The sequence below is a fragment of the Xenopus laevis genome, chromosome 1S (assembly GCF_017654675.1).
Source record: "Xenopus laevis strain J_2021 chromosome 1S, Xenopus_laevis_v10.1, whole genome shotgun sequence".
In the NCBI taxonomy this organism is placed as follows: Eukaryota; Metazoa; Chordata; class Amphibia; order Anura; family Pipidae; genus Xenopus; species Xenopus laevis.
Genome location: NC_054372.1, coordinates 60,790,806 through 60,811,604, shown reverse-complemented (window position 1 = coordinate 60,811,604; position 20,799 = coordinate 60,790,806). Strand labels below are relative to the sequence as shown.

The window sequence follows — 20,799 nt, the reverse complement described above, 5'->3', positions numbered from 1 at the left end:
TTTAAGAGAAATACCGCCGTTGTGAGCCATCGTAAACTTTAGATTGAGTTACAAGGGAAGGAAGAGCTCTCTTTTATTGAGATGCTCTGGAAGTTTGTTTTATCCATACAGTGATACTCTGCCATACCTTATTATTGGCAAAAAAAGTACTGGGAACGACCAAATCAGTATTAACCTAACCTGCTGTGCGTGTATTTTGGCTTTTTTGTGGTTTTTCTTTTAACATGTGCTGAAAAATGTAACTTCAGCCCATTTGATTTTATTTGGACTCATGCTGGGTTATATGCTTCCAATTATCTTTAAGTGTATAAACTGGGCAACAGTGGTATCTGCTAGCTGTGAGGGCAAAAACAATAAGAAATAAGTTATTCATTGTGTGGTGGGTGTAATTTCATAACCATTTTAAACATTTTGCTAATCGGGTGACGTTTTGCATTTGTTTTCTAAATGCGATTACTTTAGCTTGAATTCTGCATTTTTTTTTTAACAATTAAGGAACCGTATCAATTTCAAGTGCATTAATTGTAACAGCCTGGTCTCCAGAAGGAAGCCCTTTTGGGCATTAGATTAGGGTGGGGAAGCAAAGCAAGCATTTGGTACAGTTTAGTTTGCACAGGTATAGGATCCATTATCCAGAAATCCTTTATCCAGAAAGCTCCAAATTACGGAATGCCTGTCTCCCATAAACTTCATTTTATCCACATAATCCATTTTTTTAAAAATGATTTCCTTTTTCTCTATAATTATAAAACAGCACCTTGTACTTGATCCAAACTTAGATATAATTAATCCTTATTTGAAGCAAAATCAGCCTATTTGGTTTATTTACTGTTTACAAGGTTTTCTAGTAGACGTAAGGTATGAAGATCCAAATTACGGAAAGATCCGTTATCTGGAAACCCCCAGGTCCCAAGCATTCTTGATAACAGGTCCCATACCTTTATATTTATTTATCCGCAGCAACTATAGACCCCGCAGTAACTACTGCTCATGAAGCTTTTGTCTGCTATAACCCTGCCCTATTAAAGGTATAAACCTAAGATATCCTGACACTTATCTTCAAGTTGATGTTAATGCTTAGACTTTTAAGATATCCTTACTTACTTACTTATTATCCCTTACTTATTAGTGTGGTCAGCTGATGTATCGAATGATTAAACTATGGAACATTCCCCAATTATCAAAACATTCCTGACTCCCATAACATTTAAGAACTTTTTGAATCTATTGACCTATTTATCAGTTTGTCAAACTGAGTATATTAAGCAGTTGATCACCAGTCTTATCAATGGAGGAGATACTGCACAGTTCTTCTAATGAACACTATTGCTAGCTTGACTTCTGACCCATATATTCTGTGCTGGAAAATAAATTATTAAACCCCTGGTATCATTCAGTTGTAATATATTGACTATTGAAGGCTGATATTTCAACCCCTAAATTCCTGGCATATTGTTTGAGGTTGAACAAAACAAAAATGATTTCCCATCAAGTAAAAACGTATGTTCTAGTAATTCCCGACTTCTGGTTGATCCTGGACGAAGGCAAAGCATGTTTTGAAGTTGTCTCAAATATACTTCAGAAGGGCAAGAAAATTCTTTCCTGATTTCAAATTAGCAATTGAACCAGCACCTGTATCTTCCATTAACCTTTTACTTTCTTACTTGCTTCCAACATCCAACTAGTCCTGAAACTCTCACTGCTTCTGGGAGAAAAACTCTTCTTCCTGTTTAATATCCTCAGATAATATCTTCCCATTGATAGTGGTGCAGCAGTCATATGTTGGTCTTCTACTGCCTAAATATTTCAACGGTGGTCTATATTGACCATCTTTTGTTAATAATGCAAGCAAGTTAAAGTCCCCTATCTACAAAGAAAGAATGCAAACTGTAATCCCAACTCGTTCCTTTGTAGATACTACACAGAGGAAGATGTAGAAATATGGTTGTCATCTGTTCTTTTTCTTTATTTAATTAATTGGTACCTGTTTAGGTAGTATACTAAGATAAGAGGGAAGGACTAGATGCTGGTTTTGTTTGGTATTAAGGAACATTGAGAGACTTGTAATTTCTTCTGAGCCATAATGTAGACGGCTTTGCTTCTTTTTACCAGGGTTGAAGCTTTGTGTGTCCCAGAGAACCACCTAATAACAAGAGGATGCCTTCATATGCTTGCAATAGATATAGGAACAAGTCATCTGCACATACCCTTTATCTATTATATACCATTACAAGTAAATGTGATTTGTTGGCACATACTTCTGTCTATAACCCAAGGCAAACTGAAGTAGACCTAGGAGGTATATGAAGAAATTTGGAGGAATTCTCTTTTTGGAATTAAATTGCTTTTCAAAACACTGAATCTATTTCATAGTGACCACAGAGCGGCTGTGGGAGATTTATACTCCACTTACATCATTATATAGCAGTGCCAGGAAGCCAACGATCCTGCTCCTCAGGTTTTTTTTTAAAGTAATGTCAAATACATTTGTTCACACTTATGTGGCTTAAAATTTTCTGGACAAAATACGAAACAATCTCTTCCATAAATACACTGAACCGTTGTACTTCCACACGTTTTTCAATTATCTTTGATCTGTTTTATAGATGCAGAATCGCATGGCTGTGCTGCTGTGTAACTTGAAGCCTGCGAAGATGAGGGGTATTCTCTCTCAAGCCATGGTTATGTGTGCCAGCTCCCCAGAGAAGGTGGAGATTTTGGACCCTCCAAGTGGAGCAGTTCCTGGAGACAGAATCACCTTTCAGGGCTTCCCAGGTAATACCCTGTTAGATGCTGTATTGTGGGTGTGAAGCAATTCACAGTTAGGCCCATAAATCTTTGGGCAGAGACAACTTTTTTCTAATTTTGGTTCTGTACATTACCACAATGAATTTTAAACACAATCACTTCATTTCAGGGGCTCAAAAGAAATGGGACAATTGATTCAAAGGCGATTTCATGGGCAGGTGTGGGCAATTCATTCGTATTTCATTATCAATTAAGCAGATAAAAGCCCTGTAGTTGATTTGTGGGGGACAAAAACAGAAAAAACTCATCCGAGAAATTGCTACAATATTAGGAGTGGCAAAATCTACAGTTTGGTACATCCTGAGAAAGAAAGAAATCACTGGTGAACTCAGACAAGCAAAAAGACCTGGACGTCCAGGGAAGACAACAGTGGTGATCGCAGAATCATTTCCATGGTGAAGAGAAACCCCTTCACAACAGCCAAACAAGTGAACAACACTCTCCAGGAGGTAGGCGTATCAATATCCAAGTCTACCATAAAGAGAAGACTGCATGAAAGTAAATACAGAGGGTGCACTACAAGGTGCAAGCTACTCATAAGCATCAACAATAAAAAGGCTAAATTGGACTTTGCTAAAAAAAAAAAAAAACATCTAAAAAAGCCAGCACAGTTCTGGAAAAACATTCTTTGGACAGATGAAACCAAGATCAACCTCTACCAGAATGATGGCAAGAAACAAGTATGGAGAAGGGGTGGAACAGCTCATGATTCAAAGCATACCACATCTCTATAAAACATGGAGGCAGTGTGATGGCTTGGTTGTGCATGGTTGCCAGTGGCACTGGGACACTAGTGTTTATCCATGATGTGACAGGACAGAAGCACCCGAATGAATTCTGAGGTGTTCAGAGACACTGTCTGCTTAAATCCAGCTAAATGCAGTCAAATTGATTGGGAGGTGTTTCATAATACAGATGGACAATGACCCAGAACATACAGCCAAAGCAACCCTGGAGTTTATTAAAGCAAAGAAGTGGAATATTCTTGAATGGCCAAGTCAGTCACCTGATCTGAACCCAATTGAGCTGCATTTCACTTGTTGAAGACTAAACTTTGGACAGAAAGGCTCACAAACAAACAGCAACTGAAAGCTGCTGCAGTAAAGGCCTGGCAGAGCATTAGTCCATGAGTTCAAGACTTCAGGCTGTCATTGCCAGCAAAGGGTTTTCAACCAAGTATTAGAAATGAACATTTTATTTTCAGTTTTTTAATTTGTCCAATTTCTTTTGAGCCCCTGAAATGAAGTGATTGTGTTAAAAAAAATGGCTTTAGTTCCTCACATTTTTATGCAATCTTTTTGTTCAACCCACTGAATTAAAGCTGAAAGTCTGCAGTGGACCTTGTATTTCTCTTAATTAGGTAACTGTTCTGACAGTAAAAAAGCATCCATTGCTTACAGAATTACAGATTACACTTTTTCAGGTTCTCAGCATGGTTATATTAACTACTAGTGGTTTCTGTATTAGACCCAATAATGCCTGATGCTCAGTCTAAAATAGCAACTGTGCAAGTGTTCGTGAGCATTGCATTGTACCTGATATCGGACTTATACTGTACATACAACTGGGTATTTCAATCAATGGGTATTCTAATCACTTTCATTTAGTTCAAAGAATATAATAATATGCCTGTTTTCTCAATAAAGGGTAGATAAAACCAGAGGAAGCTCCAGTAAATAGCCATACAGATGTAGCAAAACTTTTTCATTCTTTTCTAATTCTTTTCCTTTTTTATTTACCAGCTTTGTTGCACCATCTTTTGAATACATTTCTTGTGTGTTTATAGATTCTCATTTTGTGGAGTTTCCAACAGGAATTGGTACAATTTGATAGGAAGCCTGTTAAAATCTTTCTGGCAAAAGTTCTGCGAATACATTTAAAATGCCTTCCCATATGTTCCCAGCATCTGCATTTTCTTTACTTCATCCTTTTATACAATAATTGGCACTGACATTGCGTTTCAGGATATATGTGCTATTACACTTGCAAATAATGGGAATGGTCTGCTTCATATTTTCTTTCTCTGTGTCTGATTTATCAATTAGTGCAGGCAGAACTATTTTATGTGGCCTCACAATAAAGCCATTGGTATTGTTGGCCCGAATGGCACCAGGAAACAGACAGAAAGTGGCAGCACTGATGCTTTAAATAGAGAAGTGGATGTAAATGGTATGATTATACCTGAAAAAGTACTTGAACGTGCATACCAGCAACAGAGTTACGGAACTGGTTATACAGGAGCACTAAAAGCAGAAAGAGACTGAAGACAGACTGTCTGCTGTATGGAACTGCTGTAAATGGCGGTGTATAGGGCTGCTGTAAGAAAACATTTGGATTCTAGTAGTACAGGTATGGGATCCGTTATCCAGAAAGCTCTGAATTACCCAAAGACTATCTCTCATAGACTCCATTTTATCCAAATAATCTACATTTTTAAAAAAGTATTTCCCTTTTCTCTATAATAATAAAACAGCATCCTGTACTATAACTATATATATATATTCGTGTTCCAAGATAGATAGATAGATAGATAGATATAATTAATCCATCCATATTGAAGTTAAAAACAATCCTATTGGGTTTAATTAACATTTAAAGGATATATTAGTAGACTTATAAGTATAGTGATCCAAATTATGGAAAGATCCCTTATCCAGAAAACCCCAAGTCCTGGTCATTCTGCATAACAGGTCCCATACCTGGACTGACCGTTTACATCCAATTTATCGGTTTTCTTTTTTCAGGCAACACTGGCGAGCACCAGTACTATTTTTTCTAATATTAGTGCTAGTTAGGTCAATATCATACAATTCTGTTACTGAGTTACTGTGATACTTTAATATCAATACTCTGTTACTGGGGTGTATTGTTTAAAAGTTCATTGCTCGACAGAGAGAATGAAACCTTTCTCACATAAAATTGGACATTTGTCTGTCTGGTAAACAATCTATAAAGTGCGGGGTCATTTATAAACACTGGGCATATTTGCACCTAGGCACTAAATCATGGCAACCGATGACATGTTTAATTACATTGTTCTACCTGCATGGATGAAATAATCTAAACATTAAAGGGGTTGTTCACCTTTGAGATAACTTTTAGTATGATGCAGAGAGTGATATTCTGAGACAATTTGCAATTGGTTTTCATTTTTTATTATTGATTTTTGAGTTATTTGGCTTTTTATTCAGCAGCTCTTCAATTAGCATTTTAAGAAATCTGATTGCTATGGTGCAAATTCCCCTAGCAACCATGCACTGATTTCAATAAGAGACTGAAATATGAATAGCAGAGGCCTGAATAGAAGGATCAGGAATATAAAATAACAATACATTTGTAGCCTTATTGAGCATTTGTTTTTTAGAAGGGAGCCAGCGACGACAATTTGAAAGCTGCAAAGAGTCAAAAGAAAAAACAATAAAACTATAAATAATGAAAACCAATTGAAAAGCTGCTTAGAATTGGCCGTTCTATAACAGAATAAAAGTTGCCTTAAAGGTGAACCACGCATTTAATTGTCAGTTATGAGTTACTGTCCAGGTGTAAATCCGTCCAGTGTTTAAAAATGAATCCCAGTCATTCTAAGTAGAATACAGAATCCACTGAAAATGATGTGATTGTCCAAGTAATATTAACAGCACAATTTCTGTAGGTATTAAATATTGACATTGAGATTTTGTAGCCCAAGTGTTGAATAGCTCCACAGTGACAGACAGGCAACAAAATACTTGTTTGCTCCCCATTGGCTGCCAGGGCTGTGGAGTTGCTAGATAAATTATTCAACTCCGACTTCTCTGTTTTTAAAGGAACAATAACACCAAAAACTAAAAGTGTATAAAAATAATTAAAATATAATGTTCTTTTGCCATTCATTGGTAAACTAGTGTGTTTGCTTCAGATAGACAAGCTGGAAAAAAGGAGAAAAGGCACAGGTTACATAGCACATACCAGATCCAAAAGCCCTGTCCAATATTGGTTATATGCTATGTAACGTGCCTTTTCTCCTTTTTTCCAGCTTGAACGGCTACCCCCATGTCTACACATTGCAGCTTATTTATATAAATTATTGTAGTGTTTCTGAATCAAACACACAGCATGCTAACGCTATATTATATGTTAATTACATTAAAACGCTTTAATTTTTTTGGTGTTACTGTTCCTTTAATAGACCAATTAATTTTTTATGCAGATTGAAAGAAGTTAAAAACATACAAGCCATTTTATCACTGCCAAAGTTCAAAAATATAAACTGCCATCATCTAAACCAAAACGAAATAAACCAAAAACAATTGAAAATCCTAAAACAACTTCTATATTAATTGAACCTGGAATAAAGCTGTAGAATAGCTGTTAAATACAATCCAAAATTAACTAAATTATTGTTCTTAAAAACAGAATTACTTCTGCCAGATCCTCCTTCATAGAAGCTCTTAAGATTTGATTTGATGCTTTTCTGTGCTTGTATTTAAAGTTATTTAATATATTTGTATTTAAAGTTATTAGGAGTCTGACTCCGACGCCACAGTTCTTTTGGGTGCACATGCTTTTCTAGCAACTTCTTATCAAATCAATGGGGTTGTTTACTAAAACTCGTTTTTTTACCAGAAATAAACTCGCCCATCTACAAATTTGACTTAACTAATTTTCAGGTCAAAAAAATCGGATTGGAAATTATCTTTTGAGTTTACAAACAAAAACATGTGAGTTCAATTTGAGTCATACAACTTTATCAAATTGCCTCTTGAAAGACGCGAATATATAGAGTTTTCCAGCGGAAACCAGCTTCAAACATCCCAAAATTTGTGGACATCTTCAAATGGTTTAAGGGACCGCAGCCATTGACTTTTACATGAATTTGACAGGTTTTAGACCAGTATTTTCGGATTCAGAGTTTTAGCAGCTTCGGGGCATAATACAGCTGGAAATTTTTTTTTCACAAAATAGAATGATGGCAGGTCACAGTAAGTTATTGAATGTGACTAGTATTCCAATGGTGGAGTATAGTTGTACACAGAGCCACCATCAGAAATAACAGGCCCCGTACAGCAAAATTTTCTGGGGTCCCTGCCCCCCCCCCAGATCCTGCCCCAAGCCCCACCCCAGATCCTGCCCACCCCTCCAAAAAACATTCATGGTCAGGGCCCCCTGGTGGTCAGCCCCCCCCCCTTTAAATTAAAAAAAACATTGGCAGCAGGGACACCCATAAAAGTTTTTTTTTAAAAAAACCCATTGGTGGTCAGGCCCCCCTTCAAGTTAAAAAATCATTGGTGGTCAGGACCCCCCTATAATTAAAAAAAAAACTATTTGCAAAAAAAGGTTTTCAAAAAATCATTGGTGGTCAGGGACCCCCTATAAATGAAAAAAAACTGTGATGCCAGGGCCCTCTATAAAAGTTTTTACAAAAACATTGGTTGTCAGGGGCCCCATAGAATATTTAAAAAAATCATTGGTGGCCAGGGGTTTAATAAAATAAAAAAAAATAAAAACATTGGTGTTCAGTGGAACTTACCTTTGTTTCTTCGTCTCACAAAATATTGTTGTTTTGTTCCTGTGTCCCGGGACAACTGCCCCCCCTTCTTCAACAGGAAGCCCCCCCCACTGCTGTCAGGGAGCTGTAGTGCTTGCACATTCCTCCCCAGCTTGTACTGGTTCTCTCAAGTCCTGGTAGATCTACACAGGGATTGGATAGGCTGGAGGGTGAAATTTGACCTGCCCTCCCAGCTTATCCAATCACCATGCGGCTCTACCGGGACTTCATGAAACTACCAATCGTTTAAAAGCTGGGGAGGGGAAAGACGTGTAGAAGAAGCTCCGCTCTCCCCACCCAATTCTACAGCTTCCTGACAGCAGTGGGGGGCCCGGCTACAGAGTGAGTACAGCGGCCAAGCCTCCTAAGACCCCAAAATCACCAGGCCTGGGACAACTGTCCCCATAGTCCCCCCCCCCGATGGCGGCCCTGGTTGTACAGCTACAGTCTGGTCGGGCAGCCCAGGTTGGTAATATAAAGGTCTAATGAGGCCTGTCACATTTTCCCAGAAATGAATTCCGGTGTGGTGGCTTTATTGGTGCTCTGACGGTAAATGGTGGGTTGTTATCATTCAACATCCCGATGATTGGAATGCCCAAAAGTATTATAAATATATCTTTCCAAACAGTTATCTTGGCTGATGTGATGTGTAGTGCTCTATTGGCCGTCCCCTAATCATAACACCACCAAATTGTATCTCCACAAATAATGGAATATAAATATACATCAGATCTAGAAGATCTTATATAAGGCTAACTTCAGCCTTAGGCACCACTTCACTGTTTGACCTCTTCTCAGAATTTTCATTTCAGAGAAGCAGTGCTGCGTATGAAATGTTTCTGAATATTTCTAATTCCTGTAAAGTAAAGCTTTATGCAAACTAACTTTTTTCTTTCTATTGAAGGGGAACCCGACAAAGAGCTCAATCCAAAGAAGAAAACATGGGAGCAGATTCAACCAGATCTACTTACTAATGACAAGTGTGTAGCGACGTACAAAGGAGCGCCGTTTGAAGTGCAAGGAAAAGGAGTGTGCAAGGCTCAGACCATGACCAGCAGTAGCATTAAATAAAGGCTGGAACTATTGACACATTTAAATGTTATACCATTGGGCTGCACAGTTGGGATACAATAAAGCCATGTTTTGGGCATCACTTTATGTCACACCCATTCTTTTGTGGTCCCATCCTCATTTGTTTTTATTTTTGTCCATATATTTAGCTCTTGGAACTAAACATCCCCCCCCAAACCTATTAATGTAAAAAATAATTTACATTATTTGTCTTTTAGTTTTAGTTCATTATATTAGTGGCTGGAGTGGCTTTGCTCTTTTAGTCATCCTGCTGCCGGAGGGTCATCTGTTTCTTTTCTGTTCTTCTCAGTTTGCTCAGTTACATGAGCTTAAGTCTGAAGATTGTACAACTCATACTGTATATAATATTTCACGAGTACTGCACCCTCTACTAAAATTCATAAAGATATTCAACATCACAGAGGAGTTCTATAACCCAATAAAAGCACAAGACTGAACCAGAATGCCAAGGTGATTCTAATATCATTATAAATTACATTGGGGGGAGGTGTATTCTGATCTCAGTGCTGTGATTTCAAAGATGCATCAACTCCTTCCACTGTTAGACTGTCCCACCAGGATACCAGGAAAACTCCCGGCGGGCCCTCCTGCTTGTAAGCATTTGTATCAATTTCTTGTTCATTCCCTAATTCTTTATGGAAACAAAGAGGCCAAATAGATGGAGAATATAGTATATCGTGTAAAGAAAAGTACTAAGATAATAAAAAGGTTAAGTGAGAAGTAGAAGAAAATTATCCTGGAGAATGGGCCCACGGTCTAAGGTTTTCTGGTGGGCCCCTGGCATCCCAGTCCGAAACGGACTCCTTCTGATATGTGAAGCCACTTGTTTATGTCAGAAATAGCACTTTTCCTTCAGAACAGAATAAGTTGGGAGGGTTTCTGTTTAATCATTTGCTTATGCAAATCAGCATGTCTGAGAAGGAATATCATATTTTTGCAAATGTTTCTCTGTGCACTACATGTTTTTCTACTGTTTGCCCTCTTCCCACGTCTAAACAGTCTATGCATAAATCACCATGTAACTGGCTTGTTACATCCCTCTACAAAAGAAATTCTTTGATATTTGATGAGCACACGTTTGAGGTTTCAAACTATACATCCAGGGGCACATTTACGAAGAGTCAAAGTGAATTTTCGAATTTAAAATCTCCGAAGTATTTTTTGGGTACTTCGACCATCGAATAGGCCAAATTCAACTTCGATTCGAATTGAAAATACTTTGAATATTCGACCATTCGAAAATCCAAGCACTGTCTCTTTAAAAAACGTCGACTTTGCCACTTTAAACCTGCCGAATTGCTATGTTAACCTATGGGGACCTCCTAGAACCTAGAGCCAAAATTTGGCTAAGTTTTAAAAAGTCGATTTGAACGATTTCTACGATAGATTGAACGATTTTACTTCGACCGAAAAACAGCCAAAAAATTCAAAAAGAAAACTTCGACTATCGAATATGGCCAATTCGATGGTCGAATTTCGAAGTTTTTTAACTTCATAATTCGACCCTTGATAAATCTGCCCACAATGTTATTTTTAAGAATCCAAGGAGCATATTGAATAACAGAAGAGACCAATGTTGTCCTAATCATTCTGTTGATCTGTAAGGCTTTACCTAAAGTTACTTGGTTGGTTGATGATGTGTTCTCTTACTAGAACTGTGATCGGGTGGAGGCTATTGCCTCTTTGCTGTGTTTTTCATGAACTGCAACTGTGCCAAATGGCTTTAGGCCAAAGTGCTCTTCATAAGCCTTTATAACTTTCATCTGCAAAAAGATCACTGCTAGTTTATGTGAATATGTTTGTGTTGGACATAATCATACGTGGCACCAAACCCTTCTGTATGACTCACTGCTCCTATAGCTGAGTCTGGTCACAAGCAAACAGACTTTTCTCTCCACCTTGGTGTTACCATTTGCAAAAAAAGGAAGGATGGGCAGCTATGCAGTATTTAAGCATTTAGGGTAGAACATGCGCAAAACAACCACATGCGACTCAATAGGAGGTGCATTATGTTTCATTGCCAAGGTAGTTAAGGTGCCCTTGGGCTGGACTTTATTTCCAGCTAGCTTGTGTTTGGAAGGAAAGACTAAAATGAAACCCAATTTATGTTCATTTTCCTGGTGTGTCTGCATGACCATGGTCGATTTTATTAGGTTTATAAATACTGGGTTATATCAACTGTTGTTTGACCAAGATACAAACTAAGATATAATTAATCCTTATTAAAGCAAAACCAGCCTATTCGGTTAGTATTTAATGTTTACATGATTTTATAGTAGACTCAAGGTATCAAGATCCAAGTTCTCGAAAGATCCGTTATGCAGAAAACCCCATTTCCATAAATCTTGTCAGAGGTTAAAGTTCAGACTTCTAACGCAGAGTTTATAGAGGTAAAGACCTAGGTTTTCATCCATAAAGAGATATTATTCATGCTAATTGTAGGGATGCAAGAAATCTTGAATTTTTTGAGTTTTTTTTATTTTACCAAGATTCAGCCAAATGCTAGTGCCTAACCAAATCCAACCCCTTAATATCACAACATTTTATCAGCCAACTGAAGGTGACAGTGCAGCTTTTAGCTGGGTTCTCATAATTTGCATTTCCAATTCTCAGTTTAGATTGGCTTCAGAATTTGACCAGATCTGCCTCTGGCACAGTTCATTAACCAGTCCTCTTAGATGTTCCTGGTTTAAAGGACCAGTTCAAAATCCACTCTACCCTTTTCCATCTGCAGATCTATCTCTCAGAAATGTTACTATGATTAATGCTTAATAAAAAAAAAATACCATTATAAAAGGCAGCTTCCGGATGTACTCTGTTGTTCCCAAAAGGCGACTGCAAGATCCGATATGCGTTGCTCGACATCTCCTTGCCAGTCTTCTAAACCAGATTTCTCTATACTGATAAAATTTAAGGAATCTGCAACATATACTAATCAGCACATATTCACAACATATAAATAAATAAAATATATTTTTCTAATAATACGTTCAATTTGATAATCCCATAATAAAACTATTTTAAGTATTAATGTCGATCCCTCTGGCTTTTATGAGGCACTGTGCTCACAACCATGGGATTCAAGAGAAACTCGAATACGTGGAACCTCTAAAAGTTGGTATTTATTAAAGACTAAGACCAGAAAAATTTACCAGAAAAAAATGAAAAGCTTGGAAAGGTTCAATCAAAGGCAATAGACTGACGGAACAATGTCATTTTTGCTGGCATGACTTATTCCCATGAAAAGGAATGTTTTGTCAGGCTTTTTCCTTAAATAAGTTAGTGGTCGAAAAGAAAATTCTGCTTGTTTTGTTGCATGTTTTTTTCCTTGACCTTCAAAATGAATTAATAGACACCTAACTCGTGCGAAAGCTAAAGAAATCTTAAATATTGTAGCTCCCTAAATCTCTAACCTTGTTAGTTGTTTAAAGTGCTGCATAACATTTTCGCACTATAAATAAATGATGGTGCGGATTATGTTGTACACACACACATTACTGATGTTTATTCGTTATTAATCAGTAATCATGTTTATTGTTAGGCAATTCTTATAAAGTATCAGTTCATTCCATGATAATACATCATTAAGGGGCATATTTATCAAGGGTCGAATTTGAAAAACTTCGAAATTTCGAATTCAAAATGACCAACCGAAATGAAGTTTTTTTGGGCCGTTTTCGTTTTCGAATAAGTCCGTATTTGCCCGAATTCAAATGGTACGAATTGAATTAATAGCGCATTCGATCGAATTTCGATTAGAGTTTTTTTTAAAACTCCAGCAATTGACTCCAAATAGGTCCCCCATAGGCTAAAACAACGATTCGGCAGGTTTTAGATGGCGAATGAGAATTTTTAAAGAGACACTACATGATCAATTTCCATATTGGATTTTTTTCAAATTCAAATCGAATTTAGACTGTTCCCTAGTCGAAATACAAAATAAATAGCTTGAAATTCAAATTTTTTTCATTCGAAAATTTACCTCGACCTTTGATAAATGTGCCCCTAAGAGTCTGTGCCGACAAGGTCCTGGATGTAATGTTATGTGCGCTGCAGTCGTTGGTAACTGTTCTGTCGCACGAAGTGCAAGATTTGATTTGTCAAGATTTCTCGCTCCTGGCGCAGGGTTTTATCCTGAGGTTCTCTGAAAATGTATCGATTGTGAAGGTTTGCTAAAAGGGAGGATAGTGATTTGGGGGCTGAAATAATGAATTCCTCTTGCGTAATCCTGGCTTCTTGTAACTTGTCTCCATGTGTGAAGATCACAGCAGTGAAATACTTCCACTTGGAACCCAGGAGATCCTGATTGGAAAGAAATGGTTCAGTTGGGGTGTTTTGCTCATACAAAAATAATGAAGCAAATAACCTTCCCGAGTGTAAGAGGGACACATCAACTTTATTTTACTTTTTTGTTATATTTTATATGGGCCAACACTTTGGATAAAAAGAGGGACAAAAAGTTTCTGTGCGTAGCCATTTTTGTAGCCACACCCCCTAATTACCATGTTCATTTTACAAAATTTGGCAGGCTATGAAAGTTTGAACATATTTCTTTGTTTTTTTTCAGTTATTACAGTTTTACTAATGAAGGTAAATTGCCCTTTAAGCTGTGAGTCTAACTTTTCCCAAGGGACCCATTATCTTATATTGTTACAATTACTTATTTGCTTATCTTGAAATTGTTACAAAAGTATCTTATCTGCTGCTGTGGCTGTTCTGGGCTCTCTGCCAAAAGCCAATTAAGTTAAAGACTTTGTTTCTTTTTCTGCATGTTCAGTGCAGAGAAAACCGGGACTTTCCAGTACAAATGAGGGACTGCGGGTTGAGCTTTCAAAAGAGGGACTGTCCCTCTAAAAACTGGACAGTTGGGAGGAATGGGGTAGTTCACCTTTGAATTTACTGTAAGGGGCAGATTTATCAAGGGTCGAATTTCGAAGTGAAAATACTTCGAATTTCAACCATCGCATAGAATCCTCCGACATTCGAAGTCGGAGGATTTTATTCATTGTACAATCGTACTTCGAATCGTACGATTCGAACGATTTTATCATACGATCGTACGATTTTCCTTCGAAACCCAAAAACTTAGCCTATAGGGACCTGCCAGAGCATATTTCTAACATAGCACTTCGGCAGGTTTAAGTTGGCGAAGTATTGAAGTCAAAGTTTTTTTAAAGAGACAGTACTTCAATTATCGAATAGTCGAACAATTTTTACTTCGAATCGAAGTTAAACTAAATTCGAAGTCGTAGTATACTATTTGATGGTTGAAGTATCCAAAAAATTACTTTGAATTTTGAATTTTTTAACTTAGAAAATTCCCTCTAATTCACTTCGACCCTTGATAAATCTGCCCCGATGTATTATGTAGACATTGATATATTCAGACTAATTGTAGTTGGTCAGTTTCTGAGCTTTTTGTTGAGCTGTTTGGTATTTCAGAAGGTCGCTAGGGTCTCTTTTACCTTAGCAACAAGGCACTAGTTTGAATAAGAGACTGTAATATAAATAGAAGAGGGAATGAATAGGAATATTAATAACATTTTCGCCTCACAGAACAATGCTGCTTTGGCTATGGGGTCAGTGACCCCTATTTGCATGCTGGAAAGAGACAGAAGAAAGAAAATACATTTAAAAAGGTGTAAATATGAGCTACTTATAGCCCTCTATAAAAAAAAAAAATGAAAATAAACTGGGAAATCTACCATTATAGGTAATAAGTATGGTTTTGGCCAGCCATGAAAGAGGCAGTTTAAGCAGAATTAAAAATACAAATAGGATCATTAACACATTAATGACTGAAATGATTGTAGTTAATATAGGAACATTAAGACTATCACAGAGTCATTCAATATATGATCCAGTAAATAACATGCAGTAGGTGGGGCTAAATTATTATTATAAGTGAATGAACACAATGAAGACCTTGACATTGAAGGACATATGTGGTCCTTGGGCCTCCAGTTTCTCTCAGACTGACTGGCACTGACCTCACTGAAACCACAATTTCCTTTTGTTACAGACTTGCTACAGATATTCCGTGACTGAGATTTTTTTTTGTTTTCCTTCAGGAGTTTTGTACAAATATAAAAATCAGCTATTATTTGAGGGAACGTGATTTGATGATTGCAAGTGCTCATACCTCATAATGTACACATCCATATAACAGGGAGGCATTCAAGGAGCGGACTTTTCTTTCCCATAAATGATTGTATCCAGAAAAATGAAAAATAAACAGGTATCTCGCATTTCACGAGATTCAAAAATGTTTTCACTTTTTCAGAAAATTGTGGATATAATAAAATCAAATATGATCCTGCACAGAATGTCTGTTTTTAGTCGTGTAGCAGGCGTTCTGCAGCATTAACGCTTTACATGTCACAAACTGTAGAATCTATGGTGCCACAATGGAAGTGATATCCAGGCAAAGATGAAAGGACATTCTTAGCCAATTTCCATTTTTTTTGTTAAACATTTGCAATTTAAAGGGGAACACCACACAAACTTGAGCTTTTTGAAAAGTGAACATAATTTCAAAGCAACTTTGCAATATACATCCAAAATATGCAGACTTTTCATGATTTGTAATGGTTTGGAACAGTTTCCCTAAGCCTAGCCCCTGCTCTCCTGCTGATCTCTCTGACTACTTTGCTGAGCTGGCTGTTAATTTGTATCAACATACAGAAAGCATTTTAGGACATCCTCCGGGGAAATCCCTGTCCTCCATGCGATCTCCTAATGCTGCATCGGATGTTTTTACTGTCACACCACCGTCCTCTACCCTCCCTTCTGAGCCATCAGCCATACGAACTTCCTCTTCAGCCCTCCGCCCTCTTCCCTCCACCCTCAGCCCTTCCCTGTGGAAACTGAAGTCTTGGACTGAACCAACTATGAATACAACGTTGCATTGGTACCAGTTGTCACGGAAAGGAGGAATTGTAAGAGACAGACAGGACATGATTTCTATTGCAAATATGTTTGCAAATCACTGAATATTTTCAACTACTGTATATTAAAAAGTTGCTTATAGATATCGGATGGACATCCCCTTGAGGTGCTATATGGGATCTGTTATCCAGAAACCCTTTATCCAGAAAGATCCAAACGATTAGCAGGCTATCTCCCATAGATTCCATTTTAATTCCATAAATTATATAACAAAAAGTGATTTTCATTTTTCTCCGTATTAATAAAAATGATTCCCTTTTACTTGAGCCTAAGAAATAATTAATCCTTTTTGAAGGCAGAACAATCCTATTGGGTTTAATGTTTAAATGATTCCTAGCAGGCTTAAAGTATGGTGATCCAAATTACAGAAAGGTCCCTTATCTGGAAACCCCAGGTTCTCCGCATTCTGTATAAGAGGTCATATACCTGTATTCTTTTATAAAGTGTTTAAATTAGTGATGGGCGAATTTGTCATGTTTTGCTTCCTCGAAAAATTAGTTAATTTCTAGCGAAATTCGCAAAACGGCAACAAATTAGCGAAACTCTAAATTCGATGCCCACATCAATTTTGACGGCAGAGTTAAAGTCTATGGGCTTCTGAATAATATTGACGTGTGGCGGTTTTGATGCGAGTGACTTTTCCGGCCAACGTCCAGAATTTTTTGACTTCGCCAGCAAATTTCCGCTGCCGTTTTGTCGAATTTATTCTAGGACAGCAAAAGCTGAAATGTCTGCAAAAAACACCATGTCAGGATGTAATTTGGATCTTCATACATTAAGGGGATCATTCATTAACAATCAAATTTGGATTGTTTCCACAAATCTCTAAAAAATATATTTCTAAAAAATTCAAATTCCAAAAATGTTGTGGAGGTTCTGTAGAAGTCAAGAGAAGCCGTGCTGATCCTATTGGACAGCTTTAAAATCAATTTGGACTTTTAGAGGTTTTCAGATTTTTTCTGCACTAAAAATTTTTTAAAAATTCAAACAACTTTAGTTAACTTTCAGTATGATGTAGAGAGTGACAATTTGCAGTCGGGTTTCATTTTTTATTATTTGTGGTTTTGTTAGCTTTTTATTCAGCAGCTCTCCAATTTGTACTGTCAGGAATCTGGTTGCTAAGGTCCAAATAACCCTAGCAACCATTCACTGATTTGAATTAGACTGGAATGTGTGTAGGAGAGGGCCTAAATAGAAGTAATAAAAAGTAGCAGTAGGGGAGCAGACAAGTCTTTCCCTTGTTTTTCTGTCTGTGACATCATCCAGCCTGGTTACTGGCTGGAGAGCCCCAGTGCATCTCTGGGAGAGGAGGAAGACTCTGCTGCAACAGTCAGAGGCTGATAGTGACAGCACAGAGGGTGCAAGAGTTGCCTGGTAAGACTGCCCAAGGAAAGCTGAGAGAAGGCTACAGCCTATTCTGCTTTGGATAAGCATTTGACCTTCAAACACAAAGAAAGCCCTGTTTCTGTCTCCTGCCTGTGGATACTTTGGCCACGTGTGATTCCCCAAGTTGAGGACAGGTCTTGCTCGTGTACCTGCCACATGGGAGTGGATACTATTTCCAAAGTGAGAGGTACTTTGGGGGCAGGTAGTGCTACCTGGGGACATACAAGTTCTTGGGGAAGGGGACAAAGTGCCAAGGACTGAACTGTGCTAATTGGCATTTTCCAGTGGAGTGTGGGACTGTAGCATTGAGAGACTGTGCCAAAGGTTTGGTAGTCCACACAGTCCCCAGTGCAGTGTTTATTTTGTGTTTTATTTTCCTAGTGGAATTCCCCGAGGTGTGCTCCTCAGTGCCCACTAGGTGGAGGAACTGCACAGTAAATCCCAGTATCTTTCATAAGCATGATACTGAGAGAGAGAGAGTACCAAAATAGGGTTATGTAACAATAAATTTATAGTCTTACAGAGTATTTGTTTTTATATGGGATCAGCGAGCATTTCAAAGTTGGAAAGAGTCAGAAAAAGAAGACAAATAATTCAAAAACTATAAAAAATTAATAATGAAGACCAGTCGAAAAGTTACTTAGAGGTAGCCATTCCATAACATACTAAATGTTAACTGAAAGATGAACCACCTCTTTAAGGGCAGGGGCACATGGGCAGATTCGGGGAGATTTAGTCGCCTGGAGAATAATCACCTCTTCTTCGGGGCGACAATCTACCCGAACTGCCTTCCCCTTGCCAAAATGAAAAATCGCCTTCAACAATGCACTCGCGGCACTTCGATTTCCAAAGTCGCCCAAAGTTTCCTCGTGAGGCAACTTCGGAAATCAAAGCGTCACGAGTGCCACTGCGCTGGTGTTTTGCATTATAGCAGGGGGATGGCAGTTTGGGGAGATTGTCGCCAGGCGACTAAATCTCCCCGAATCTGCCCGTGTGCCCCTGCCCTAATGGAATTTGAATTTTTTCTCATAGTTTGTGTTAGACCTCCCGGTACCAGTAAAAGCCTAATGTATTTGAAATTGCTTTGCTTCCTACTTTATGGCAACAGTTTGGGGAAGGATTTTTTCCTGTTCCTGATCATGAGCCCCTGCACTTAGCAAGGTTTCTACAGAATTTGTTTGTAACATTTTGCAAAAATGGCAGGAGGTTATGTAAAAAAGTGAACAAAAAATATTTATTTAGAGCAACTGGGTGAAATCTGACCTATTAAATAAAGATCTTTTACTTTTATATACAGAATCGGACTGGAGCACGGGGGCCCACTGGGTTCCAGGCTTCCGGGGCCTCATGCGCGAACGCTGGTGCACACTGTGCCGCACATTTTTTTCTTGGGGCTCAGCAGATTAGGGGAGACGTCCCAGTCCGACCCTGTTTATATACGAACTCCTGAAGCACCCTGGACTGGACATGTAAGTCCTCACTTGCTGTGCATATTTCTTTACCTCTGTTACATAAATCTGTTTGATAAACTGTAACTGAGCTCTTCATGTTGCATAATTGTAAATTAATGTAAAAGAAGAATTATGCTCCAGAGCTGTCAGTTTGGTTTACTGCAAATTCACTATTTAACATTGTGAGAGATGTTTTGCCGACATATTTATTTGTTCACCAAGCGTAGGAGCTATTTGCCAGCAAACTGGGATCAGTGGAATATAATACTCATGCTGGTGCCTTTAATACAAATACAGTATGTGCCGTACACTGAATATTCTCACCTAAATAAAGTGTAATGTTTGGCTCTTTAAGTTTAATATTGTTCAAGGTGTGTTGTCAGTATACTAGGGTTTCTTCCTCCAGACACAGGGAAAGTATCATCTTTATAAGTTTGGAAAAGCAGAGCTCAAATCAAGCTCTTAGAGCATAATAGGAACACAATTGGTTTAAAAATGATTCCAAGACCCTTCGATTCTCTAGGCCTAATCTTATTTGACAGGATCTGTGTGAATAGTTGAACCTATTCTGGCCCTTAGAAAAGCAATACTCACATACTCTGTTTCATCTGGCAGCATTTAACAATGTTCTAGTTATACTTCTGGAAGGGAGATATTGTGATTGTACATTACATATGGGTCTTTTTAATGCTGGAGGCCCTTGCAATAAATTGGAAAGAATTCATGCGTTGCACTAACAAGCCACCCTAATTTATCAATTCAGATTCTGAGGCAAATTGCTTAAGACGTGCACACAAAAGAGGGAGGGAACCCATTTTCTCAACCTTAAATAGCGCTATCCATTACATGTATTACCTCTGCTAATTTGACAGTGTACTGGTTTTCCTCTTCGCAGAATGGGATGTCAGCCCTTAGGATGAGTAGGGCCATATGTAATCCTTCGGAAAATTGCTCTGCCAGCGCCTTTCTCACTCTTTGCTTTACTTCCCCTTGGCTCAGGCTGCTGTGCGGAAAGCCAGGTGTATCTAATACTCGCAATCTCAGGCACAGATCTTGACCCATCCGGCGACCAAACTGAGGTATACTGGCTCTGCAGAGCTGACACTCACTGGTCACTGACTGTGGGAAAAACTGGCTTTCAAATTCACAACTGCCGAGCAAACTGTTTCCAAGCGAACTCTTGCCACTTTTGGTTCTTCCCAGGAGAAGAAGGTTAATGGTGATCTCATTAGTATCATCCATAGTGGGTGTTCTAAACATAATGAGAAGAGGAAAATGAAAAGCAGAAGATTTGACAAACTTCAGTTCGGGTTATCTAAGGCTTTATAATGGGATACAGGACTCAGAGTATGTTCGTTATTATTATCAGGTTATCCACCCTAAAGCTTTAGCCTTTTGGGGAATTATCAATTTTGCAAAAAAAACATGGAGATACATATGGATTAATGAATTACATATTATTTCATTGATAAAGAAGGCAGAAGAGGAAATAATGCAGAAACATGGATACTATGTGTGCTTATCAATGTTGAAATATTTTACTTGATTTTCACATTAAACAAATAAAATCAATAGACAGCAAATATT

At 38.0% G+C, this 20,799-nt stretch overlaps 2 protein-coding genes across 8 annotated transcripts in view; one reads left to right on the top strand and one right to left on the bottom strand.

Moving 5' to 3' along the window:
• Positions 1 to 9,488, top strand: part of aimp1.S (aminoacyl tRNA synthetase complex-interacting multifunctional protein 1 S homeolog) — a 32,204-nt gene extending 22,716 nt beyond the window's left edge. For 6 of the 7 annotated variants that reach the window (XM_018233274.2, XM_018233258.2, XM_041572964.1 and 3 more), the window contains exons 6-7: positions 2,607 to 2,775; positions 9,240 to 9,488. In XM_018233274.2, coding sequence (XP_018088763.1) covers positions 2,607 to 2,775; positions 9,240 to 9,406 — 336 coding nt within the window. In that variant the 3' untranslated portion in view covers positions 9,407 to 9,488. 7 annotated transcript variants of the gene reach the window in all.
• Positions 9,489 to 13,366: 3,878 nt separating this feature from the next.
• Positions 13,367 to 20,472, bottom strand: LOC108706726 (GTPase IMAP family member GIMD1). The gene is made up of 2 exons (XM_018243378.2): positions 20,068 to 20,472; positions 13,367 to 13,729 (listed from the first exon to the last, which is right to left on the bottom strand). Exons 1-2 carry the CDS (start codon positions 20,470 to 20,472, stop codon positions 13,469 to 13,471), a joined length of 666 nt encoding a protein of 221 aa, XP_018098867.1. The 3' UTR covers positions 13,367 to 13,468.
• Positions 20,473 to 20,799: the final 327 nt, after the last annotated feature.

Excerpts from the sequence above, each read along its gene's own strand:
- LOC108706726 (XM_018243378.2), bottom strand. The coding sequence starts at position 20,472 with ATGTTTAGAACACCCACTATGGATGATACTAATGAGATCACCATTAAC. Across the intron at positions 13,730-20,067 it reads ACACTGTCAAATTAGCAGAG|GATCTCCTGGGTTCCAAGTG; the intron begins GTAATACATGTA and ends CTTTCCAATCAG.